General features: G+C 63.4%; 1 protein-coding gene across 3 annotated transcripts; it reads right to left on the reverse strand.

The window, feature by feature from the left end:
- Positions 1-1,989: 1,989 nt before the first annotated feature.
- TPPP (tubulin polymerization promoting protein) lies at positions 1,990-19,894 on the reverse strand. Of its 3 annotated transcripts, none has more exons than XM_065905648.1 (4): positions 19,799-19,894; positions 7,212-7,529; positions 2,452-2,605; positions 1,990-2,351 (listed from the first exon to the last, which is right to left on the reverse strand). In XM_065905648.1, the coding sequence occupies exons 2-4, from the start codon at positions 7,526-7,528 to the stop codon at positions 2,157-2,159; spliced, it is 666 nt and encodes a 221-aa protein (XP_065761720.1). In that variant the 5' UTR covers position 7,529; positions 19,799-19,894; the 3' UTR covers positions 1,990-2,156. The 3 variants fall into 3 exon arrangements, with proteins under 3 accessions (XP_065761720.1, XP_065761721.1, XP_065761722.1); XM_065905649.1 differs by having other exon boundaries at positions 7,212-7,532; positions 19,799-19,878; XM_065905650.1 differs by lacking the exon at positions 19,799-19,894 and adding an exon at positions 8,630-8,721.
- Between the last annotated feature and the right edge of the window lie 4,605 nt (positions 19,895-24,499).

Raw genomic sequence — 24,499 nt, forward strand, 5'->3', positions numbered from 1 at the left:
TACAGCGTTAAATAGAAATAAATACGGGGGCGGCAGTACTCGCGTGCGCGCTGCGGTCCTGGCTGGGCGCCATCCACAAGGAGTGCCCCGACCACGTCCCCGCGTCCTGGCGGGCTTGTGCAGTTTCCTTGGCTCACAGACACGTGATTTCTAGATGACTGCGGTTAGTGGAAGCGAGCGGGTGATGCAGAGAACATGCAGCGAGATGCACACCTGCCTGTGTCCGTAGCGTCCGTGCTGAGCGTGGGATCTGCATCTGTGCTGAGTTACGGGGCGGCAGGCCCGGGACCTCCGCTCGCCCTGCCCTGAGCTGGAGGTGCGTTTCCAGAGCTGCACTTTGGGAAGGGAACCTCAGCTGGGCCAGGGACACACAAGACCCACCCGGATACCTCTGGACGCCTCAGGAGCCCAAGAGCATGGGGCTGGGCCGGGGTGGCCACCGTGCATCAACCTTCCCTGGCCCGGGGGCAGGGCCGCGCGGCCGTGGGGAGCCGATCTCCCGCAGCGGGCTGTGCTGCCCTGCAGGCCAGCCCAGGGGGGTGTGGGACACGGGACTCTGCATGTTCTTGTCTGCACACGTGTTTCCCCACCTGACAGCTCCTAGAGGAGAGCCCAGGGAAGGGGCCGGTGTCCTGCCCGCCTGCCACCCCAGCCTTCGGCTTCCCGGCAGTAGAGCGAGGGCCTGGCGGGCAGCCTTGTTTCCCCGAGTTGCAGACTTCCCAGATAGCAGTGACTGTGTCCTCCAAGTGCTTCCGGACACCTGTGTTCCATCCCTCACTTCCCAGGTGTTTCTGCAGTGAGGTCCCAGGGTCTTAGGACAAAGCTGCCCGCAGAAGCCACTGCCATTCCGGGGAGCCCAGTGCGGGGTCCGTGTCCAGCGCTGGCCTGAGCCCCTCTGCGGGGGGCAGGCCTCCAGGCCCAGCAGGGACCGGCGTGCGTGGCAGTGCTGGCCTTCCCACGGCCACCTGTGCTGTGGGCCGGCCGTGTATCTGGGGAGGGGTGCCCCAGGTGGCCCGCTGCCCTGGACACGGGACAGACAGCGGCGGGGCCGTGGGCTCCACGAGGCACTCCCCAGGGGCTGCCATGGGCTTTCCCAAGACTGACACCAGGGCCCTGGGGCCCAGCGGGTCACGTGCCAGGCTGCGGCCGTCTTCACGCACAAGGGACACGTGGCCAAGGAGCCAGTGCGACAGCAGGAGGCCCTGCCTCTGGCCTCTGGGAGACCCCGAACGCAGACACTGCCGGCTCGGGCCCTCCTCGGGCCAGTCTTGCCCTGCGGTTTCCGCTCTCCTGGGTAGGAGTGGACAAGGGGGCCACTCGCAGACGCCGCAGCGGCCAGCTGGAGGGGGAGGGAGGGGCAGCCAGGCCACCCACAGCCTTGAGCCCAGGAGTCTCCTTGGCCCAAGACTCAGGGCACAGGGGTTGCGGGAGAGAGGCCCAGAGATGGGCCATTCTGAGTCTTCCCTGAGCCGTTCTGAGAGCAAACTCTAATTGCCATTTCTTATTTCTTCTCAGAAAAGTGAAATGAAATGAATTGCCCTTAGTTTTAGAATCCTGTAACTTCATGGTTCAAGTCACTTTGGTCGACGGATGAGGCTCCCTCCTTTGCACAGCAGCCCTCAGCTCAGCGGCCGCCCTTAGCACAGCCCTGGTCCACGGGCGTGTGTGCCTGAGCGCATGTGCATGTGTGTGTGCGTGCATGTGCATGCGTGCGTGTGTGTGTGTGTGCACGCGTGTGCCCGCCTCCCCTGCCTGCACGCTGCTCTCCGGGCTCTGCGGGGCCCTGGCTGGGCTCCTCCGTGTCATCGGGGCTGCAGGTCGGCGCCCTGGTGCCCTCGTCAGCACAAACCCGACAGGGCCTGTCGGCCAGCTCCTTTGGACACCCACTTTGCTGCGAGCCAGTGGCCGGTGTGGTCTGGTTCTGGGAGACACTTTGGAAAGGGCCATCTGTCTACTTCCTGGCAGGGACGAGGCAGGTGTGTTAGGAAAGGTGAGTTCAGGGGCCAAAGCTGGGGTCCAGGGGGCGCGAGGGCTGGGCGGGAGGGAGGCCGGCGGCCCTGCGGCCACCCAACCCCAGGTCCGAGTTCTGCCGGTGAGCACAGGAATGTAACGAAGTGGAGGTGGTGAGGGGGCCAGGCGAGGGGAGGCCCAGCCGGCTACTTGCCCCCCTGCACCTTCTGGTCGTAGGTGCCCGCGTGCTTGTAGCCCGGAACGTAGCCCGACTCATCCACCAGGTCCACGCGGCCCGCCCGGCCCTTGCCCCTGCCTGACGGGTCGAAGCGCTCCTTGTGGGAGCCCGTGAACTTGGTGGTGTCCGTGAGCCGTGACACGGTGGGTGAGGAGATGGCTTTCTGCAAGAGAGCGGGGCGTGGGGGAGGTCAGCCCGGGGCCCAGACCACAGGCAGGGGCAGCCCGCGTGGGGACCCCCGTCCTGCCCACCCCCGCGCTCACCGTCACCCCCGCGATGATGGGGGCCTTGCCCTCGATGAGTTTGTGCACCTCCCTGACGGCCTCCGCCGCGCTCTTGTCTTTGAATCTCTTCTTGGCGAGCTCCTCCAGCGCCTCCTTGAACTGCTCGAATGTGATGGTCCTGCAGGACTTGCCCCTGCAGGGAGCAGAGTCTCATGGGGCATCCAGGGACCCCCCCCCCAACCCTGCCCAGGGCCCCGTGACATCGGGGACCCTCACCTCCCCCGCAGAGCCCACCTCAGTCTGCAGCGTTTGCACCCAGTGGCTGGTTGCCATTGGCAACGGCAGCAAATATAAATTGCCTTGGAGAGAAGCTTAAAGGAAGCACATTGTTTATCAAAGACTGGACATCAAGACACGGCCTCGTCTGGTTCTAAAGCAGGCGGCCGTGCAGCCTCCGTGGGAGACGGATCCTCAGAGAGAGGGGCTGGGAAGCATGTCGCCCCCTGCAGTGTGGAGGGCGTCTCAGTCCCACCAGGGGCCCCCCCAGCCTGCACGGAGGCACCATCCCCTGGGGACAGGATTGGGGGCCGCCTTCCCATGTCCCGGCCTGACCAGGGGCCTGGGAGCAGCTCTCCGCAAAGACGCAGACCCCGGCTGCCTGGACCCAGTAGGTCATTCTGCCAACTTCAAGATGGCTCTGAACTGGCTCTCCATCTCTGAGAATCTTAACTGCCCCCTGGAGCGGATCTCCCCCGGCTAATCCGTTCAGTGAGGGCCTCAGTGTTTTACAGCAAGAGGAGGTGGGGGACGCGCCTGGGAGGAGGAGAGAGGCCGCCTGCAGGGGCCCAGAGCTCCAGGGTCAGTGTGGCTGCAGTGCCCGGGGTCCTGGCTGGAGGGCACCCTGGGTGGAAGGTGGCACGCCCACGTCGGCACTGGCCACAGCGGCCGCAGGACGGTGTCAGAGATGGGGCACAAGGAGGATTTCGACAACGTCACAGAGGCAGTGAGTGGTCGCATATCATCTTTTCAGCAAACAGAGCCACAGCGACCGGTGGGCGGCGTGCAGAGAGCAGGCCTGGGCTGCCCCCCACCACCTATAGTAGTAAGTAGACCACAGTCCTGCGCTTGCCATAGAACCCGAACTGTCCACCTTCTGAGAGAGCATCCAGGTGGAAATCTTTGTGACCCTGGCTTAGGCAGAGATCTTCTTAGAAACAATCCCCAAAAAACAGTCCAGAAAAAAAAAAAAAATGAACTGGACCAAAAGTTTTAAAACCATGCTCTTCAAAAAGATACTGTTAAGAGAAGCAAAAGACAAGCCACAGACTGGAGAAAGTTTGATAAAGTATTCGTATCTGAGTATGCAAATTACTCTTACACCTTAACAACAAGAAGAAAACCCCAGGTAAAAAGTTGGGCAAAATATTTGAACCGGACGCTTTGTCCAAGATCTACCAGATGCGAACCAGCCCAAGAAGGACATTCCACGCTGCCAGGCGTGAGGGAAATGGGAGGGAATCCCAGTGTGGCCGGACGTGGCACCCCCTGCCAGCACACACCCGCCACCACAGCTGCCGTGAAGGCCGGATGAGTGCACAGCAGGGCGTGGCGGGGCCCCTGGGGAGGCCGGCGGCCCACACGGCCCCGTGACCCCTCCTGGCCCACTCGCTCACTCTCCTGTTCACCGACCTATTCAGTCACCAGAACTGAGAACAGCTGGGCGACCACAGACACCTCGGGACAGCCCCAGCACACGCGGGGACTCACGCTTGACACATGAGCCTCAGGACTCAGGACACGCTGACCGACCACGCCGAGGTCAGGGCGACAGCGGAGAGGCCTCGTGAGACTGGACGTCCGGGCCGTGGGTTCCGCCCGCCCCTGGAAGCCCCGCCACCCTGCACGGCCGCTGTGAGGCTGCGGGCCCGGCCCTGCCCTCCCAGCTGGGGGGTGACCCTCCGCGGCCATGGGGTCTCGCTTGTTTGTACCGAGTCGTCAAAGGCGCGCCTGTCTCTATTCACGGGCTCCAGGCCCGACCGGCAGCCCGGTGTCCAGCGGGGGGCACACAGCCCTCCCTGCGCCAGGCACCACCAGCGTGAGTCACTCGGCCGGGGCGGGGGGACAGCCGCCCGGTCTCCATCAGAGGCCGCATTCAGACCGCGTGGACGGGGGGCCCAGGGCTGACCTGCCTGCCCCGCTGGGCGGGGGTGGGCGTCCCCGCCGTGACTGCCCCGCAGGGTTCAGGGCCTGGTTGGGACCAGCAGGGAGTTTTCCCGGGGCCCCGCGGCCCGCCGCTGAGAGCAGTCCCCAAGATCTCCAGGGACAATGCCAGCTCTTCCCCGGAGACGCCTGGTTACTCGACACAGCTGCGCAGACACAAGGAGCCTGTTCTGCAAGGCACAGAGATGAGGGTCCCCACGGCAGGCCCCCGCTCCCACTTGGCGCCCGGCCCAGACACTACTGTCCTGTGGGGACACTGGCCTGGCGGTAACCGGCTCACCGGGCACACACGTGGCCCCCGAGCTGAGCTCCTCAGGCGTGTGCTCCCGGTTCTGCAGGCCCAGGGCAGGTCACCCGGGGACGCCAGGTGGCCAGGGATCCTTGCGGGGGCCAGTCAGCCCTCCCAGGACAGAGGTCGGTGCCTCCAGGGCCAGCGTCACGAAGGGCCCTGGACTTTGGCCGACACGTCCCAGGACGGGGCAAGGCCCCCCCAGACCACAGATAAACAGCCACCTGCGGGGCTGGAGGAAGCCGACTCCAGGTGCCCCTGACCTGCAGGAGCCGGACCCCGGCGACACGTCCAAGAAGCAGGAAGTGGGGCCTGACCCCCAGCAGCCCCGGGCCAGGGGGCCCCCTGGGGGGACTGGACCACGGGGGAAATGCGGGCTGCCACACGAGAGGCACCAGGCACGGGCGCGGGCAGACACTGGCCCTGCTCCTTCCCAGGTCCACGGGCCGCATCCTGGCCTCACCCCCGCCTGGGCCTGGGGCCCGAGGGCGACTGTGCTCACACGCAGCTCTGGGGTGCTGGGCCCCCACCCCAGGTCCTGGTTCTCTGCAGACGCGCCGGGCGGGCAGCAGCAGGCCAGGACAGGCACTGCTGGAGGCCTGCGTGGCCTCGGGGGGCCGGGAGAGGGACCCCCGGACCCTGTGAGACCTCAACACCACAGGGCAGGACCTAGGGGCAGCATCCCTACCAGCCTGGACGCAGGGGCCCTGGTGGGCCCGGGATGCCCCGTCCCAGGAGCTCAGCCCACCCCACCTGCTCCCGCAGGCCCCGTGGATGCGCCACGCTCCACACTTCGGACAGTCCCCGTCACGCCCCAGCCCGTGTTGTCCTAACCAACCCAGACAAGGCTCCGGAATCATGGGGAACGTGACCATCGGCCAGAAAGCTGTGAGTCAGGGCCAGGAGGGGAAGCCTCCCCTACCCCTGCCTCCCGGCCACCCCACCTGGGCGCACACGCAGGGACCCCGCCGTCCACGGACCCCCCCGACAGTGGTGTCGGACCCCCAACGTGCTTGTGGGAAGGCGTCCTGAGTTCACTCCTTCGGCCCTGGGGTGGCGGAGCAGGGGTGGGGGTGGGGAGCCCCGGTCTCGGAAACAATAGTTTTCAATCAAGGCCTGGGGAAGAGCGGCAAGAAGTTTGTTTAAAACTTAACACATAGTAACATCGAAACAAACAAGCGCTGCCGTGGCGACAGGCCCAAACAGAGGCTGCAGATACCGGCGGGCGCAGAGCCACTGAACCATGGCAACCGCCCCAAACAGAAACAGCAGTCGCTGTCAGCGCCCGCGGCTCCGCGTCCACGGCCACGGCTCCCACGAGCCGGGGCACCTCTGCCGGGGCCGCCACCTGGGGACCCTCCACCCAGGACGCGCAGGTCCATGCTGCCCCGCGCTCTGCAGACCTGGGCGCCTGGGGTCCCTGGCCTGGCCTGCAGGACCCTGCCCGGAGCACCGCCCGCCTCTCCCCAAGGACAAGAGCGTGAGGGTGGGCCCCTCACTCCACACCCGGGAGGTCTGGGGGGCGCGCCCCCGGGACAGGTCACAGGGATCCCATGGGGAGCCTGGGTTTAGGAGGGCAGCGGGAAGGAGCCACAGGCTGCTCTTAACTGTGTCTTGATCACGACCCTCGCTGGGCCCGCGCCCCCAGACGGCCGGCACCCTGCGAGCTGAGGCAGCGACGCTGGGGTCCAGGCAGCCGGGGGGCGGGGGTGGCCCGCGTGTCCGAGCAGCTGGCGTCCTGCCCTCTGGAGTGGGGCTGGGGTCACCCTTCCTGGGGCAGGAGGGCCTATGTCCCCCACCGCCCAGGCGTCCTGCACACAGAGCCTCGGGGCCTGTCCAAAGCACTCGTCCTCCAGGTGAGCCCCAACCAGGGAACCCTGAGCTCTGCGTGTGTGCACACGTGTGTGATGCCGCGGGCGCTTTTCTCGGGTGTGGTCCCGGGTGTGGCGGGCAGGAGAGGGGGAGGGGCGCGCTGAAGCCTGGATGTGCTCATGCGTGTGGACACACACGTGGACATGCATGTGGCGGCCACTGTTGGTTACCCCTGCCCTTCCTCACACGTGAACGGCCCCCAAAGCTGAGGAGCCACACCATGGACCTCCAGCTCCCACCCCCGCCACCCCCCGCAGGCAGGACTCGGGCACGCGAGACCCTCGGGCCCCCACGGCCGGCTGTGACTGCCCCCCCCCCCGACCCGAGGCCCTGGCCCCACCCGGTTGCCCCACGGGTCTGCCCCGCCCGCCGGGACCCAGACCCACCCCCGATGGCCCCGGGCGGAGCCAGCACGCACTTGATCTTGCTGAAGACGATGTCCACGTCCGTGACGGTCACGCTCCGGCCGTCGATCACCTGGCAGTCCCGGCACAGCTTGGACCAATTCTTGCCGTGCATCTCCTTGCCCGAGGCCCGGGTGTCCCCATGCACCGCGAACCTCCGGAAGGCCTCCTCCAGGGCGCTGAGCTCCGCGCCCGCGGCGGCCGCCCCCTCGCCGGCCCCCTCTGACTCGAGCGACAGCCTCTTGGCAGCCTTGTCCTTGGTGGGGTCCCCCGGGGACTTGGGGGGTGTCTTGTTGGCGGACTTGGCGGGCTTGGGCCTGCTGTCAGCCATGCTGCTGGGAGGAAGAGACGAGAGGTCACCTGCTTTGTGGGCGGCTGTGTGAGACTCCCTGCCACCCACGGACAGCAGCCCTGCCCGGAAGTGACTTCGCGACCGTGGGGGACACCGAGGGTCCCGCGTCTGCTGCAGACACAGCCTGGCCCCTCCAGCCCTGGCACCCTGTCCACCTGTCCCCCAAGCTCACAGCCCCAGCAACGGGGGCAGCAGCCCAGGGGGTGCAGGGCCCCTCCAGTGAACCCCTCGCCTCTCCCGCCGGCTGCTCCTGCTCTGGGGGCTCCCTGAGTGACACCCCTCTGGGCACCGGTGGGGAGACACCGTCCTGTGGCAAGGATCCAGAGCAGTCACACCACTGCCCCCACCTCAGGGCCCGGCCTGCTGACCAGGGTGCTCCTCACCCGGGTGGCCGAGCGGAGTGCTGGGGGGAGAGGGGGCCCCAGGTGAGGGCAGGCGTCTGGGGCACCCCAAGGCTGAGCAGAGCTGCACCCAGGCCCAGGGTGGAGGCCCCGTGTTGGGGGGCGGCTGGACAGTGTCCGGAGCCCAGTGAATCCCCGAGGCTGGGCCCGGGTCCCCATGGGGCTGAGGCATCTCCACCTCCAGCAGCTTTGGGGAGCCCGGAGCTGGGCATCGACACCCCAGAGTTATGCCGGTGGCTGGGGCAGGACCCGAGAGCCCAGTCCCCAGAGGAGCAGCGGCCTCAGGAGAACCACCAGGTCAGCGAGCAGAGAGACAGGCAGGACGTGGCCCGAGCACAGGGTCCGGCTGGGCGGTCAGAGCCGCGGACAGCGAGCTCATTCACGGCTGAACCCACAGAAAACCCTCAAGTCTGAGTCAGAGCGCAGGATGCAGCGCCTGGCATGGCGGGAGTCCCCGCCACACCCAGCTGAACTCAGGACCTACGAGTTCCCCGAAGAGAAAGGTTGGCACAGCTTGAGACGTGCCGGAGGCCCCATCGCTGCTGCGGGGGCCCGGGGCCCGGGGCTCAGGGCCGGATGGCCATGGCTGTGGACGTGGCCGTGAGCCCCAGGGCCAAGCTCTCCACTCGGGGCTCCATGTTCACCATGAACACACGGTATCTTAATAATCAAAAGTTACTTTAACAAAAAGAACAGGAGTCAGGACTTCCCGGAGATCCAGTGGTCCAGGATCCACTGCCAGTGCAGGGGACCCAGGTTCGGCCCCTGATCCAGGAAGGTCCCGCCCGCCACAGAGCAGCTAAGCCCGAGCATCACAGCTTCTGAGCCAGGGTGCCTGGAGCCTGGGAGCCACAATAAGAGAAGACGAGATACCACAATGAGAAGCTCGCGCACGGCCACAAAGACCCAGCGCAGCCAAAAACAAAAAATAACAGCAGTCAGACCCAGTGCGCGGGTGGGACGCTCTCCAAGGTGACTCCTTGGAGACTCCTAGGTGTTCTGGGGAGAAGCCGGTCTGGATGGGAGAGCAGAAATCACACAGCCCGTGTCGGAGCCGACAGGGGTGTAGAGCAGGTGAGTGCCTGCAGACAAGATGCCCAGCAGGCTCTGTCCCGGTTTGCAGGGGAGGCTTCTCAGCAGCTGATCCTGGTGTGGACCAGGGCCAGGGGTGGGAGGACAGGTGGGTGGGCAGGTGACCTGGAGGGAGCCTTGTGAGCATGGCCCGGCCGGCCCTGCTGCGGCCTGCAGACCCCCGAGGCCTTGGGGCAGGGAAATGATGAGGGGCTGTATATCCAGAACAACTCTCCCTGGCAATGCCCTTAGGACTGGTGTCCGTAGCAAAACCTATAGAGAAGGTCACACAGGACAGACCCTTACACACCATAGTCACCGCCTCAGCAGGATATCAGTACAGTGTCCCAGCCAGGAGGGCTGGGAATCCATGATAGTGATGTGCCTGCAACAGGGCCAGGTGTCTGTGAGCTGGGCCAGGTGTCTGTGAGCTGGGCAGGTGTGTCTGTGAGCTGGACAGGTGTCTATGAGCTGGGCCAGGTGTCTGTGAGCCGGACATGTGTTTCTGTGAGCTGGGCAGGTGTGTCTGTGAGCTAAACATGTGTGACTGTGAGCTGAGCAGGTGTGTCTGTGAGCTGGACAGGTGTCTGTGAGTTGGGCCAGGTGTCTGTGAGCTGGACATGTGTGTCTGTGAGCTGGACAGGTGTGTCTGTGAGCTGGACCAGGTGTCTGTGAGCTGGACAGGTGTGTCTGTGAGCTGGGCAGGTGTGACTGTGAGCTGGGCAGGTGTGTCTGTGAGCTGGACAGGTATCTGTGAGCTGGACAGGTGTGTCTGTGAGCTGGGCAGGTGTGTCTGTGAGCTGGACCAGGTGTCTGTGAGCTGGACAGGTGTGTCTGTGAGCTGGGCAGGTGTGTCTATGAGCTGGGCAGGTGTGTCTGTGAGCTGGACAGGTATCTGTGAGCTGGGCAGGTGTGTTTGTGAGCTGGGCAGGTGTGTCTGTGAGCTGGGCAGGTGTGTCTGTGAGCTGGGCAGGTGTGACTGTGAGCTGGGCATGTGTGTCTGTGAGCTGGACCAGGTGTCTGTGAGCTGGGCAGGTGTGACTGTGAGCTGGGCATGTGTGTCTGTGAGCTGGACCAGGTGTCTGTGAGCTGGGCAGGTGTGTCTGTGAGCTTGGCAGGTGTGTCTGTGAGCTGGACCAGGTGTCTGTGAGCTGGGCAGGTGTGTCTGTGAGCTGGGCAGGTGTCTGTGAGCTGGGCAGGTGTGACTGTGAGTTGAACCAGGTGCCTGTGAGCTGGACCAGGTATTTTGAAGGCAGCATCAATTCTGCCTCTCCTGGTTCTCCTTCCTGGAGCAGAAGGCAGGTCTGCACTGCGAGTAAACATGGAGTGTGGATTCCTCCTTCTGCAGGTGTGAACACGCCTCCATCCCCTGGCTCCCTCGGCTTTCAGCCCCTCGTTCTGCCCGTAGTCTACACCCCATCCTGCAGGCACTTCCTGATCAGACAGAGCATCTGGCCCTGGGAATCCCACCCCTCCCACCCCTCGGCGTGCTCTGGGCTGAAGTCTCTGGGGCAGACCAGACGCACCGCCTCCCTGCGCCCATCCCGTCTCCCGCGGGTGCCGGCTATGCCCGGATGGCCCGGCCTCCCTGGGGGGAGGACAAGCGTTGCTGGGGACGGGTCTCGGCTGGTGTGCAGATGGGCAGGATGTGCACGTCTGGAGCTCAAACCTGCACAGGGGACCCTCCGCCCCCCACACCCCAGGCTCCCAGCACCTCCCCAGGAGCTGTGTGAGGTCCTGCTCTGCAAAACCCAGGACCAACCAGCCCCAAGCAGGCGAGGGGTCCCCAGGCCTAAGGATGCCCCAACTCCAAGCTTTGTGATTCTCCCACCTCATACCCAGCGAGCCGGGCTGGCAACATGGGGAGCTGGGGTCATGGCCCAGGAACCATGGTGGCTGGACCCCCACCTCAGGCTCAGACAGGTCCCCAGACAGGGCTGTTGGGCCGGCATCCCAACCCCTACTTAAAGAGCTGGGGGGCACCCACCCGCTGAGTAACCACACGCTGGCGCTCCACTGGGCTTCTCGTGGCCAAGCCCATCCCCCCGGGGGCCATGTCCCCAGGAAGACACTCGGGAGTGGGGGCTGGGCTGGGAGGGGCCCTGGGCCCTGGAGCTCCTGTGGACTCCTCAGGGCGGCTGGCGGCCGGCCACCCCCTCGAGCTGGGTCACAGGCAGCACCCACGCCCGGGCCGGGAGCCCGAGTCCCTGGGCCACAGCTGGGCCAGGCAGCATGACCCCGAGGCCCAGGGCCCGGCTGACCAGCTTCTGTGCAAGAACCACACAGGCCCTGGAAACAGCAGGCCCCCGAGCCTCTGACAAGCAGGCCGCACTTGGACCTCGACGGAGCACCAGCCAACGGCCAGGCTGACCATCTGCTGAGGGCGCCTGACCGCGGCCCCGTGAAGGCTGAGCCACAGAAGGCCCCACGCCAGACACCGCAGGACACAGAGGGAACCCAGAGGCCCTGTGCAGTGGGCGGACAAAGCGGAGGCAGTGCAGAAGGAGCGGCCGCCTCCCAGGGCACCTCAGCCCTCTGGCTAGCTCGGCCTCCAGGGCAGACGTGGCAGAGCAGGGAGGCTGGGGGCATGACGCCTGCTGCCCTCACGGGAGCCCCAAGCATGCCTGCTCCGCAGCCACGCAGAGGGGGCCGGGCACCGGGTCAGCTGGGCTGGGGAGGACCCCCACCCGCCCCCCAGGTCCCCGCCAGGTGTGAGCACTGGACCCCTGCAGAAGAGCTTGCAGGTGGGGGGAGGAGGTGGACAGTAAATTCAAAAGACCAAGCTGAGCGGACGCCACCACTCTGCGGCCCCCCACCCACCAGAGCTCAGCTCCCAGGGTCGGGTCCAGCTCCTGGCAAGGGCACAGTCCCTGAGCAAACAGCCCCGGGAGCGGTGGAGCCAAGCCTGCAGACCCTCTGGCTGCCTGCAACCTGAAGCTTCTCTTTCTTCCAGAGTCCACTTGGGCACAACACGGCCTTCTGGCAGCTGTTCACATTCGAATCACGACATGGCCACCCAGCTCTGACGGGTGAGTGCCCACCCGTCCCAGTCTGCGGAGTCCCAGGCAGGCACCTGCCCCGCGGAGCTGATGGGGCCTGGAGTCTCGGCGTGGACACAGCCCCCCGCACCACCCTGCCGGTCACAGGCTCCGCGGAGGCCCCGCAGAGAGGGGCGGGTGACTGCCCCATCTGACGAGGAAGACACTCAGGGCCCGTGTCATGCACTTCAAGCCAGGGGCCCGGAAAGGCCCACAGCGGTGGGGCTCCCGCGCGGGGCGAGGTGTCCCTTGGAGCAGCCTGGTCACAGCCACACTGGTCCAGGTCACGGAGTCAGAGGTGACGTCTCCGGGACGAGAAGGAAGGGGCAGGTGGGCGGGTGGGCGTCCACCAAGGACCGGGACCACTCTGCGTCCTGCAGCGAGACTGCCATGGGGGCCACCCCCCCAAACCTGGGGGCTGCTGCCGCTGGGCTGGGGGAGGGGAGGAAGAGGCCAGGACAGTTACCAGCCCTGCCCTCAGCAGACCTCATGTGGACAGAGGAACTTCCCTGGGTCACTGCGAGGCTGGGGGTCTCCCTCCCGGTGACCCCGTGGCCTCCCAGGAGCCACACCCCGGGCCCCACTGTCCGGGCCGCAGAGCCGGCCTCTGCCGTCAGCTTGCTTCTTACAAAGCCCAAGAATACAGCACCTGTAGCCCACCTGCTGCCAGGGTGAGTCACGTGTGGCCACGTCCTCACGAGGTGGGTGAACCTTGTTTGGAAGAAGGGTCCCTGCAGACGTCATCAAGCTAAGGATCTCTAGATGGGCGCACTCCGGACCAGGGTGGCCCTAAGTCCAGCAACAAGAGTCCTTGCAAGGGACAGAGGGAAGTGACACAGACCCAGAGAAGAGGCCACTTGAAGACGGAGGCAGAGACAGGGGCGTCGCAGCCCCGAGCCCAGGGACCCCAGGCGCCCTGGGAGACGGAAGAAGCAGGAGGGACCCTCCTGGACCTCCTGACGGAGCCCAGTGCTACGCCAGCTTCATCTCGGACAGAGGTCTGGCCCAGAGCGGAAGGAGGACACATTTCTGCTGTTGCAGCCGAGCCTGCGGGCATTTGTTACAGCAGCCCCAGACCCTCACACACCGGGGAGACCGGGGGCTGGATAGGGGGTTCCTGCCCCAGAGAAAAGTGCTCGCGGAGGCCCAAGCAGGTGAAGCAGCGGGTGGGCACACAGACCCGGCGGCCAGAGCCGGCAGAGGGCTGGCCCCGGGCTCAGGCCCCCCGCTGCTGTGCGTGGTGGGCAAGGCAGGAACTCTGTCGTTCCAGAGTCGTGGCTGCGATGGGCAGCCTGGCCTCTCCCCGATGGCGGCGCCCGGCAGTCACCATGTGCCCGCACAGCTGGTCCCGGAGCCAGGCCTCTCCTGCCCGCGACCACCACCGAGACCCGCAGACACCGCAGCGCCAAGGGTGGGCCCGGTGGGGCCGCGGCAGCAGGAGGCCACGCACAGGCCGGGGGAGGCCCGGGGCTGCAGGGTGGGCCACTGCCCGGGCCTGACCGGCTGGCCCGCAGGCCTCAAAGCCCCGCAGAGGGGAGAGGCGGCCCCCAGCACTGGAATGGAGGCCGGGCCACCATCCCCGGGGAGCAGGAAGCCCCAGGCTCACCCCGGGGGAGGGGGGCCAGCAGCAGCCGGCCCCACTCTCAGGGCTGGGGGGCAAAGCAAGGCCTGCCGGGCAGAGGGGCGCCCGGGAGTGGACGGGCAGCCGGCAAGGACCGCCAGGCGGGCTCCTCCCAACTCACAAACGTGGACTTGGAGGCCCTGGATCGCTGATGCCCCAGGCACCGCTGGACACACACACTCCAGAGGAGGGGACTCCCACTGGAGACAGAGACGTCTCTGTGACACCTTTAGATCCCGTGTCCACACACGGCAAACAAACAGCCGGGCTTAACAGGGGAAGTGCCAGGAGCATGCAGAGACAGGAGACAGAAGCCACAAGAGGCCACACGTTCTGCACTGGCCTCGCCTGGACACTGATTTAAAGTGACGGCGTGCACGTGTGCAAAAGAAATGGGTGGTGCATGCCATGTGCGAAGAGAAAGGACAAGGGGAGGAATTCCAGGAAAGAGCAGCGGCTGTGAGAACGCAGTAAGCAGCTTTGAAAAGAGAACACCTTAGAGTCTGGGCTTCCCTGGCGGCTCAGACGGCAAAGCGCCCGCCTGCAATGCAGGAGACCTGGGTTCAGTCCCTGGGTCGGGAAGATCTCCTGGAGAAGGAAATGGCAACCCACTCCAGCACTCTTGCCTGGAAAATCCCATGGACGGAAGAGCCTGGCAGACTACAGTTCATGGGGTCGCAAACAGTCAGACACGACTGAGCGAATTCACTTTCACTTTCACAAAGGTTAGTGACTAAAGTTCAGAACTCAGCGGATCAGTCCCACAGCACGGCAGATTAAAGAACTCCTGGATCAGAAATCCCTGAAAGAAAACACCTAGACGTAGTGTACATATGTGCGTGTGCACACATGTGTACAAAGGCATGTGCGTATGTATGGTGTACACAGGCTTTCCAGGTGGCTCAGATGATACACGATCTGCCTGCACTGTGGGAGACCCAGGACTGATCTCTGAGTCGGGAAGGTCCCCAGAGAAGGGCATGGCAGCCCACTCCAGTATTCTTGCCTGCAGCATCACAGGCACAGAGGAGCCTGGCGGGCTGCAGTCCACGGGACCGCAAGGAGTGGGGCAGGACCGAGTGAGTAACACATGGTGTACGCACAAATGAAAGTCATTTGATGGAATTTAGCATTTATTCACCATAAAAATTCTTAGCAAATTAGAAAAGGAAACACATTTCTCAACTTCATAACGGGTGGTGGTGTGTTACTTGCTCAATCACGTGCTACTCCTTACAGTCCCACAGACTGCAGTCCGCCAGGCTCCTCTGTCCATGGGATTCTCCAGGCAAGAAGATTGGAGTGGGCTGCCATGCCCTTCTCCAGGGGATCTTCCCCACTCAGGGATCAAACCAGGGTCTCCCGCATTGCAGGAGGATTCTTCATCAACTGAGCCACCAGGGAAACCCTTGATAATGGGCACCTACAAAAACGTGTGAACACTGAAAATTTTTTCTTTTCAAGCTGGAGTAATGGGAGGATGCCTGCTATCACCACTTCCGCTCACCTCTGTTCAGTATAGTGAGACAAGGAGAGAAGCAGCATGAACACAGAGAGGAAGAAATAAAACGTCACTGTTTGCAGTTTCTATGATTGTGTACACACAACATCCAAAGGGATCCTGGGAAAACTTTTAGAATCAATGTGAGTTTATCAAGATTTCTGCCTACATGGTCAACATACAAAAACCTATTTTATTTCCATGAAGCAGCAAAACCAGACAATAACAGTGTTTAGAAATACATCATTTAAAATAATGTGAGGAAAGACCGATTGCCTAAGGATCAATGTAACAGGAGCTGTGCAAGGGCCGTCGACACAGAAACTATGAAGTGTCACTGAAAGAACAGTGATATCATGAACATGGATTAAGTCTGAATGCACAAAGATGCCCATTATCCCCGGATTCACCCACAGTTTTAATTTAATCCAATCAAAAATTCCAACACTTTTTTTTTTGGTCTGGGTTGTGAGACAAGCTGAATGCAAAGCAAACGAACAACAAAGGATCATGAATTAACTAGCCATCTTGGAGGAAGAACAGGTGGAGGACTTGCCCAGCGGTTTTGAGACTTGATGGGAAGGTCTGGAAATGAAGTGGTGTGTGGTCCTGGTCTAGGAGAGAGAATAAACCACGGAGCAGAAGAAAGCTCCCCACCCACCCGCAAGGCGGAGACAGTGTGGACAGCAAGGTGGTCCTGCAGGAAAAGAGGGAAGAAAATATTCTCCGAGAAAGGAGACAGGCTTACTGACTGGACACATGGAGAGAAATGAGAATTAATTCAGATGCCGACTGCAGCAGGAGGCAAGGCCTTTAAGCCCCTGGTGGGTGATGATCAAGAGCATCCGATGTCCTTGTGTGGGAAAGACTGTACACAGTACACAAAACCACTGTCCCCAAAGGAGGAGATTCTGAAATGGCCCCAGGTTAAAATGTGGAGCTTCTGCTCTAAGCAGTGAAAAGGGGGCTGTGGGGTAGACAAGGTCTCTCCTATGTGCAACCTACGCTGCTGGTCTCCAGAATCTAGGAAGAGCCCTGTGGATCAATCAGAAACAGACAGCTCCAGAGGAATGTGCGAGGCATGGGAGTGGCTCGGGGACCAGGCCACATCACGGTGGCCTGAAGCGCAGGCTCTGGCGCGCGCCCTGCAGGTGGCCATGGCCTGCCGGTGCTGCTGGCGCTGGGGCTGCGACTGGGAGGCGGTGCCTGGGCCCTGCAGACGCTCACCTGTCCCCCGAGGAGCAGAGCAGGGAGGCTCCTGGCGGCCACGCTCACGGGAGCCAGAAATCAGAAGCAACCCAGGGCTCGTGGGGCGCGGCAGAGCAGCAGACGGCGGGGGCGTGTTCACAGATCGGACACGTGCTGACGGAGCAAGAGCACGTGCTCTGAGCCCAGAGGTTAGCCCAGCCGGCAGGGCCAGGGGGTGGGGGGGCAGGCTCAGGCAGGAAAGCCAGTGGGAGGCAGAGTCCCTCCCTGGGAACGCGGTGGGGACGGCCTCGGCCCCTGCAGGAGACGGGGCCCCGTGGGCCTGGGGCTGCAGAGTGAGTCCTAACCTGCTCCTGGGATGCTCGGGCTCAGATCTGTGACCACGGCGGCCAGAGACACAGTGCGTGTGAGGCGTCTGGCTTCGTGACGTTCCCGTGGCGGGGCCCTCCCAGGGCTCACCTGGGTATGGGCACCTGGCTCCTAACACACGGGTGCAACAGGGTGAGGACCCAGGAAGTTCGGCCCAGAGTAGGGAGGCTGTGCTGCACAGGGAACAGGGGACAGGAGGGGGCACACTCAGGGGCGCCGTGCAGAGGGCCGGGGGAGGGCCTGGGCGTTCTTAACCTCTAGGCTTGGAGAAGGACAGTCCTTCCTTTCCACAAATCTAGCAAGAAAAAGGAAAGCGGTGTGGATGAGAGAATGAGCGCCACCCCCATGTCAGAAGATGTGTGCGTTTGGTGCCAAAGTCGGAGCACCAGCATCCTCCACGCCCTGTGGGAGTCAGTTTACGCGTTCTCAGTAAGGAAGCTCCTTCCCTTGGACACTCACACATTGCGTCGCGGATGAGCTTCGCTGCATGTCGCCGCACGTCCTGGTACAGTCGAAGGGCAACTCTGCAACCTGCAAGGAGTCTTGCTTCCCCGCCAGGGCGAGAGCACACCCTGACCCTGCCGTGGTCCTCACCCAGCCCCGCCCTTCCCCCACACGCCTCGCCTGGAGGCTGCAGATCACAGAACCTGCACCCCCTGGTGACCCGCCCTCCCCGCCGGTGACGCGCCTCCCTGGTGGCCCAACCCCCCCCCCCGTGATGTACCCCCCCAGTGAACACCCCCGGTGACGCACCCCCCTTGCTACCCCCCCAGCGACGCACTCCCCTGGTGACACACCCCAGGAGCAGCCACATGAATGCCGCAGAGGAAGTGCCCTCTGCAGAGGCGCTGCTGAGCTGGGACACCGAGGTCCCATCGAGGATGCTGGGGTGAGGGGGTGCCAGCTCTGGGGATCCATGGACTGCGACCCCGGGGCCACCTCCACAGCCAGAGAGGAAGCTGCTCTCCCAGGAGGGGCTGGACGGTGAGCGAGCACGCCAGGGCCCCGCAGGCCCCACCGGGGCTCCACTCCTTCCTGCCCTGAGAACACCTGTCGATGGAGCGGCCGGGACTGGACGTGGGTCGCTCCTGCCTGCACCCGGGGTCTGCCTGGTCTTCGGCTTGTGAGCTCGGGTGGGCTCCTCACAGCGCCCCGCACCCTGGGTCTGCAGTGGCTCCGGAGTGGCGCCAGACGGGGCCCGAGTGGGACCTGATACCGGTGCCGCGTGGCCCCCGCATCCCCGGATGGCATCTCTGTACGTGCTCCTCCAGCCTCACCAGCAACATCACCAGCTATAAATAGCCCTGGCGCTAAGTCAGCAAGCCTCTCCCCGAGGAAGCGTTTAATTCTCAGCCTCTTCTGCAGGGAACAGCTCTTCTACCCACCGGGGAAGGGAGCCACGTGGAAGCGGCCCCGGAGGGCACTTTGGCTGCTCACGGCTTTCTCTTAAACCTCAATCAGTGATGAGCCATTTTAATTTTCTTTACGAAATTCTCCTGTGATTTGCACATTTCCCACAGTGAGCATCTATAACCTTGTATGTAGTTAAAACAGTTTATTTATTGCGACTTCAAAGGATTAGCAAAGATGAGGCAAACAACGCCGAGGCGATAGGAACACAGCCCCACACGGCTTCCTCTAGTCTGGCTCATGTCATCATTCCAGAAAGATGAAGAATTTTTTAAAGTCGTTAAATGATGGCACCTTTCTGAGAGATCCTTCTGAAAGTCATGAAGGCCACGGGCCCTTTCCTCAAGAAAATATGCATGCTCGTGTGTGCCACATTTGGCAGATACTCCCAGGAAATTCACCAACGCCGCCTTGCCCCCTCGCTATCCCTGAGCCCTGGGATTCCACACTGGAGGTGGGAACGGGGGAGTCCAGGGGAAGGCACCCCTCCCCCGGCCCCGCCCCACCCCCGTTTCCTGCCTGCTCCAAGCTCGCCCTCCCCACCCCATCGCTCCATCCCCGGATGTGGGCCCAGGGCACTGGGAATTCTGGTCAGGGTTCACTGACCACCTCCCAGGCTCTGGGGAGGCCCTGCCAGCACCCCTCCCTGGGAGACTGGCCATGGGGAGCCCTAGGATGTGTGCTGGGGGCCTGGGAAGCTAGGTCTTTCATCATTCATAAATGTCAGACGAATTAGCCAATAAATACACATGGGTGACAGCACAGCCAGCTTATCCTAAAAGGTGTCTCATCTTCAGAGCACACGGAACGCCCGTCAGCACGGCAGGCACACAGGGCCCTTCCCACCTCCTCTCCAGGCTTCATTTACATAACTGAAACCGCAGATAAAGGGCTTCTCCGGATCCTCCTTCTAGGGCGGGGCTCTGGTCCCCAGGGGCGTGTGGAAAACAGACACTGGCCGCCAACCTCTTTATCTAGATTGCCGGGTTCTGTGCCCACATGCGCTAAGAAAACATCATACCCCTCTGGCGGGTCCTGGATCGCAGAGTGTCGGTCTGACACTCACCTGCTCCGACACGGCGCAGCAGTGCCCGACACAGAGGCGGCGTTCTCGCCAGAGGGTCACGCTCATTCTGGGCCGCGGACGCAAACGGGCTTTTCTGTGGCCCTGAAATTCGTGCAGCGTGACAGTGGCTCCATTTCAAAGCCTCCAAGCCCTAAATTCCTGCCGTCTCGCTGGCAGCCGCCACCCCGGGCCTGGGCGTGTGAACGGTGTTTATGCAGATGAACGCGGAGGGGGAAGGGGCTGCAAGGGGCGTCCTCTGTCCTCTGCGCACCGACGGGCAGAAAGGCCGGGGCGCCCCAGCGAGGGCCGATTACAGACCCGTCCTCTGCATCGTCGGCCGCTCCAGCCCGCGCCCCCCGCGCCCCGCCGCCCGTCCCCAGACCCGCGTCCGGACGCAGCCGCTGGGGCCCGAGCGCCGAGCCGAGGGCCGGCAGCTGGGGGGCGCGGGGCCTCGGGGAAGGGGCGCGGCCGGGCGCAGGAACGGCAGGCGCGCCCCGAACTGCGGGTGCAGGTGGCTGGAGGAGCAGGCGCCCCGCGCCCCGGGACAGCGCTCCGCGGCCACTTACCTCAGAGATGCGGCGACCGCAGCAGCAGCGCCTCCGCGACTCGGCCGCGAGCGACCCGGTGCCCGGCCTGCTCTCGAGCCGCCGCTCCCCGCCGCCGGCCCCGCCCCCGGCCCGGGCCCGCCCCCGGCCCCCCGCTTCCGCGCCCGGACCGGCCCACGCCCTGCGCGCCGCGCGCTCTCATTGGGAAACGCGGCCCCGGCCCGCCCCGCGCGCTCCTGGCCTCCCCGCCCGGCCCTCCCCCTGGCCGCCCGGCGCCCCGCGGCCGGCCTCGCTCGGCCTCTGCCTTACAAGGCGGGTCGGCACCGGCCCCGGGGCCACGCGGCTCCCGGGGCGGGGGCGGCCCCTCCTGGCCCTCCCGGCCCCCGGGCGCTGGGAGACGGAGGGGCGCGCGGACCGGCCTCCCGGGTGGGCCGGTCGGGTGCGAGCCCCTCTGCGGAGACGCTGCGGGTCCGCGCTGGGGGCCGGGGTTGCGGGGTTGGGACCCCACGGAGCAGGTGCCGGGGGGCGGGGAGGGGGCGCCCTGCGAGAGCCGGGGGACGGCGGGAGCGTGTGGTGAGCGCCTCGCTGGGGTCGGCGGGGAAGGGGTCTGGGCCGGGCACTGGGCGCCGTGCTCAGTTGGGCCGCTTTGAGGGGGGTGCAGGGGGCAACCCTATTCCAGCTGGAGGCGATCGGTCTTCCTGCGGACGGCCTGGGCCCCCGGCTGCCCGTGTGAAAGCGCAGACCTCAGAGCCTCTTCCACTGTCTCCCTCCTTCTCGGGCACCTGCTTCCCTCTCCCCTCCAGGCGGTGAGCTGGCAGGCACCCCCGCCGCCCTGGACAGCAGTGCTCAGCAGAGGTTCTGGGGCTGAGGTGACGGAGGTGCTAGTGTTGAGTTCAACGACTGGAGTGCAGGGGTCTTCCCGTGGATCCTCCAGGACCTCCTCCAGTGGAGTAAGCCACCCCAGGCTGCCGGGATGTCCAGCCTCTGGCGGAAGAGTGGCCTTCGGGTCATTTCCAGCTTCACCGCCTTGTGACCGGCCAAGGAGCCACCCCAGGCCCTTCCTCCCCTCCCGGCTGCAAAGCCACCCCCTCCCCAGGCTTACACACACAGTTCACACACACCCGCCACCCCCTACCCAGGCCCCTAGGACCTGTCTGTCCTCCGTCCTGGCTGCAAAGCCCCCGCATCCCAACTTGACTTGAGTCTCACCTGAATCAGAATTGTGGCAGCAGCTTCTGACTTCACCTGAGATTCCAACCAGGCCAAGGGGCCACGGAGGCAGCAGAGGAAGCTAGGGTGCTGAGCTGGAGGAGGGGTGACCGACAGGCGGCCCCACAGGTGAGAGGACGCAGTTCCCCCCAGGGAGCCTAGCAGGCCGGTGTGTCCTGCCCTCCCCACCTGGCCGTGGGCTTTTCCCTCAAGCCCTCTGATTTCTGCTTCTACTCAAAACCAGCCGAAGATAGGCTTCTAATTCTAATTCCTCTGCAAAGGTTCACACTGCGGAGCCCAGGTGAGTCCAGAATCTTAGACCTGAAAGAGCACGAAGAGCAGGGAGTCACCCCGAGGCCCGCTCCTGGCGAATCTTGGTCCTGACGCCGGGCTGCGCCCCGCGGTCCCCCACAGCCCTGAGTGCTGCCCACGTTGTTCTTAACTACTCAAAGGAAGTCATGAAGACCACGTCTCAGGATTATGTCCCCATTGCGTATTAGCCGAAAGGCTAAGGTGTTCAATCTATTTTTCAAATCCTGTGCCAATGCCATGATGTGACCCTGGTGATTTTGCCAAAGGTAGAACTGCTCTGGGAGGCGGGTGCCAGGCTTCAGTTAGAAACGTTTGAGGGACAGAGTCCTTGGGAAGCAGAGACAGGGCCTGGGGGCCAAGGTGGGCTCCCACAGCACGTGCTCCCAACGACAGAATTGCTGGAGCCGCAGCCCTCAGCCCTGGTTTGGGATCAGGGGACCCTTCTTCCATCTATGGCTGCTGGACTGATTCTCTGTGGGGGATGATCACCCCCTGGCCCTTGGTCCTCTGCCAAGACCTGGATGATCCCCGTCCACCCTGCAGTTATTACAGCCCAGCTCAAGTGGGCAGGTCTGCACCGTAGCCGTGTGGAGGCCCACGGATGGAACCATCCGCCCTTGCAGGACACTGTGCTGGTTTTTCAAGGCCGCGGGGCAGAGGACCACGTGCTGGTGGCTTAAACAGCAGAGGTCCTCACAGTCCAAAGTCAGGGTGTCAGTGGCCATGCTCCCTGCGATGGTTCTGGGGCCCTTCCTACCTCCTCTGGCTTCTGGGCGGCCAGGTGTCCCTGGCTCCAGGCTGCATCGCCCAACCTGGGCCTCCATCCTCACGTGGCCTCCTCCCCCATGTCTGTTTCTGCCCTGCGTCTTGCACCAGGACATGAGTGGATTTAGGGCCCACGTGGGTTGTATGGAGTGCCCTCCTGTCGAGCCCCTAAGTATGCCTGCAGAGACCACCGTCTGTGCCGTCCCCCAGGGATGGGCGCTGAGCTCTGGGCACCACCTCCGCGTCCCAGCGGCCCCGGCCCGGCGTCCTGGGCAGGTTCTGTGTCCCGTGTCTCGACTGTGCCAACTCGGCTCAGGACCCTGGGCCCCCTCCCCGAGGACCACCTTGGTGGGAGGCAGCTGTGGGCAGGATGGGGTTGGGCTCTCGGGCTGTATCGAACTCCACATGCTGGGCGTGAACAGGGTCCTTATTTTAAATCCTGAAGGACATCTGGGTTGAAATGCATCCTCATTCACCCACTTGGAGTCCTGGGTGGCTCCATCTTGGACCACGCAGTCTTCCCCAGGTGGGAAGCCGCTCGTGGGCCGCGGGCTGTGTCCAGGCCCCACTCAAGCAGCAGTGGGGGCCCGTCCATCTCGCTGGAGGCGGGGGCAGAGCTTTGGGGCTCCTGGTGCTGTCAGCTCAGGCAGAGTTGCCCTTTATCGCAGACGAGACCCGAGGAACTCTGTGCAGCCCAGGGAGGGGGCGCCCTCAGCGCGGAGCCCTGGACGGACTCTGCGGGCGGCCCCTCTGCGGGCGGAGCTGCTGCGTGCTCGCTGCGGGTCAGCGCCCAGCAGGGCCCCCTCCCCTGGGAGGTGTGTGGGGAGGGTGGACAGCCAGCTCCTTGCAGGAACATCTTCAGGATGACCCAGTGTGGGGACACCCAGCACCCGCTCTGTGCCCGTGGGGGCCCTGTCCTCCTGCGCATAGAGGCCTCCTGGGGTGGACGTCCAGCCAGGGCCCGTCAGGGGCCGGACACTCGCTGCAGATTGTGAAGAATCGCACGACAGTGGCAGCAGAGTACTGGACCAGACCCAGGGGTCCTGGGTGTGAATGGCCCTCATCACCATCCCGATTTTAAGGCAGCACCCCCAGGATTTAGAGAGGTTGAGTTGCTGATCCAGGACACACAGCGGATTTGGGGCAGGGCTGGAGTCCACCACCAGCATGTGCTTGACGGTTACCTTGGAGACCTGTATTTTGACTTAGGTTTACCCTTGCAATCACAAACCTGGGCACAGAGTCTTATTAAGAAAGCCGTATAAATTTCTCATGGTTTAAGATGATTCCGTAATTTTTATTCTAGTAAGATTTTCAGGACCTGGGACCTGTTATTTACTCTGCTTCTGAGAAAATCTAGCCTGGCTTCAGCTCAGCAAGGAGGCCGGGGGCTTCCCCTTGGGTCTGGGGACCCGCCGCCCACCCGCCCCTGCTCACCGCTGCTTGTGCCAGACCTGCGGTGCTGACCCTCCGGCGTCTTTGCCCCAGGTTGGCATTGCTGGGTCCATGCTTCCACACTGACGGCTACTTCTGCCACCCTCTGTGATGCCACCCTCCTGGTGCTACCTCTCTGCCCTTCTCCACAAGATCTCTAGGTGGGGGTGTCTCTTCACACGGCTTGGGGTACGTGATGCCTCCTGTACCTGCACTTCCACGTCCTCAGTTCAGGGACCCATCAGCCCTTGTAACGCTTGCCTCCCTGCGTGCTTGTCTTCCTGGCCTCCAGCTGGACGCAGGAGACCCCCTTCTGCCCTCCCTCCCTGCCGACCTCTCCTCCTCTGTCCATCTCATCCTCTGCTGGGTAATTTCTTCAGATTATCTTCCAGTTTAATAAGTCTTTCTTCAACTATGTTTATTGTTTCACTTACTTTAACAAGTGTATTTATTTCTGGAAATTCTACCTCTTTTACATGTCCTTCTGATCATGTAGAAAATCCACTTGTTGCTTATTTTTTGTGATTGTCGTATATTTACATATTTCATGCACCCTACTGAATACTCTGTGTTTCTGATCGCGAATCTCAAGTTCCCGGGACCTGAATCCACCTTCGTTGTTTGTTGACTTCCAGTCACAATGGTGTTTTCTTTGATCTTTGATTGTGAATTTGCTTTGATTGATCCTAAACTTTGAAATCGAGAGCTCTCAGAAATCTAGAACCTCAGCTTTGGCCACCTTATTTAAGTCTGTTTCTGCCACAGTCCCTGACTTTGTCCTGGAATCTTGCAACAGGCCTGCTTGTGACTCGAGGCCTTGTTTCAAAGCAGCCCACCCTTCTTGTGCTCACTATGTATCTCCAAGCTCACTTTCTTTCTCAAGTTTCAGCCAGAGGGTCCTGGAGGGTCACACCTCAATTCAGGGGGCTCCCCCCAGAGACGGGCTGGGGAGCCTGTTCCAGAGGCCCAGACCGGGCCTGGTTCCCACCAGGCTGCAGAGCC

This window comes from Muntiacus reevesi, chromosome 14 (genome assembly GCF_963930625.1).
Source record: "Muntiacus reevesi chromosome 14, mMunRee1.1, whole genome shotgun sequence".
Taxonomy (NCBI): domain Eukaryota; kingdom Metazoa; phylum Chordata; class Mammalia; order Artiodactyla; family Cervidae; genus Muntiacus; species Muntiacus reevesi.

What these genes read in the sequence shown, in the direction of transcription:
- TPPP (XM_065905648.1), bottom strand. Translation starts at nt 7,528, where the DNA reads ATGGCTGACAGCAGGCCCAAGCCCGCCAAGTCCGCCAACAAGACACCC. An exon ending in ATCGTCTTCAGCAAGATCAA is followed by an intron (nt 2,606 to 7,211) that starts GTGCGTGCTGGC and finishes TGCTCCCTGCAG; the next exon opens with GGGCAAGTCCTGCAGGACCA. An exon ending in CCATCATCGCGGGGGTGACG is followed by an intron (nt 2,352 to 2,451) that starts GTGAGCGCGGGG and finishes GCTCTCTTGCAG; the next exon opens with AAAGCCATCTCCTCACCCAC.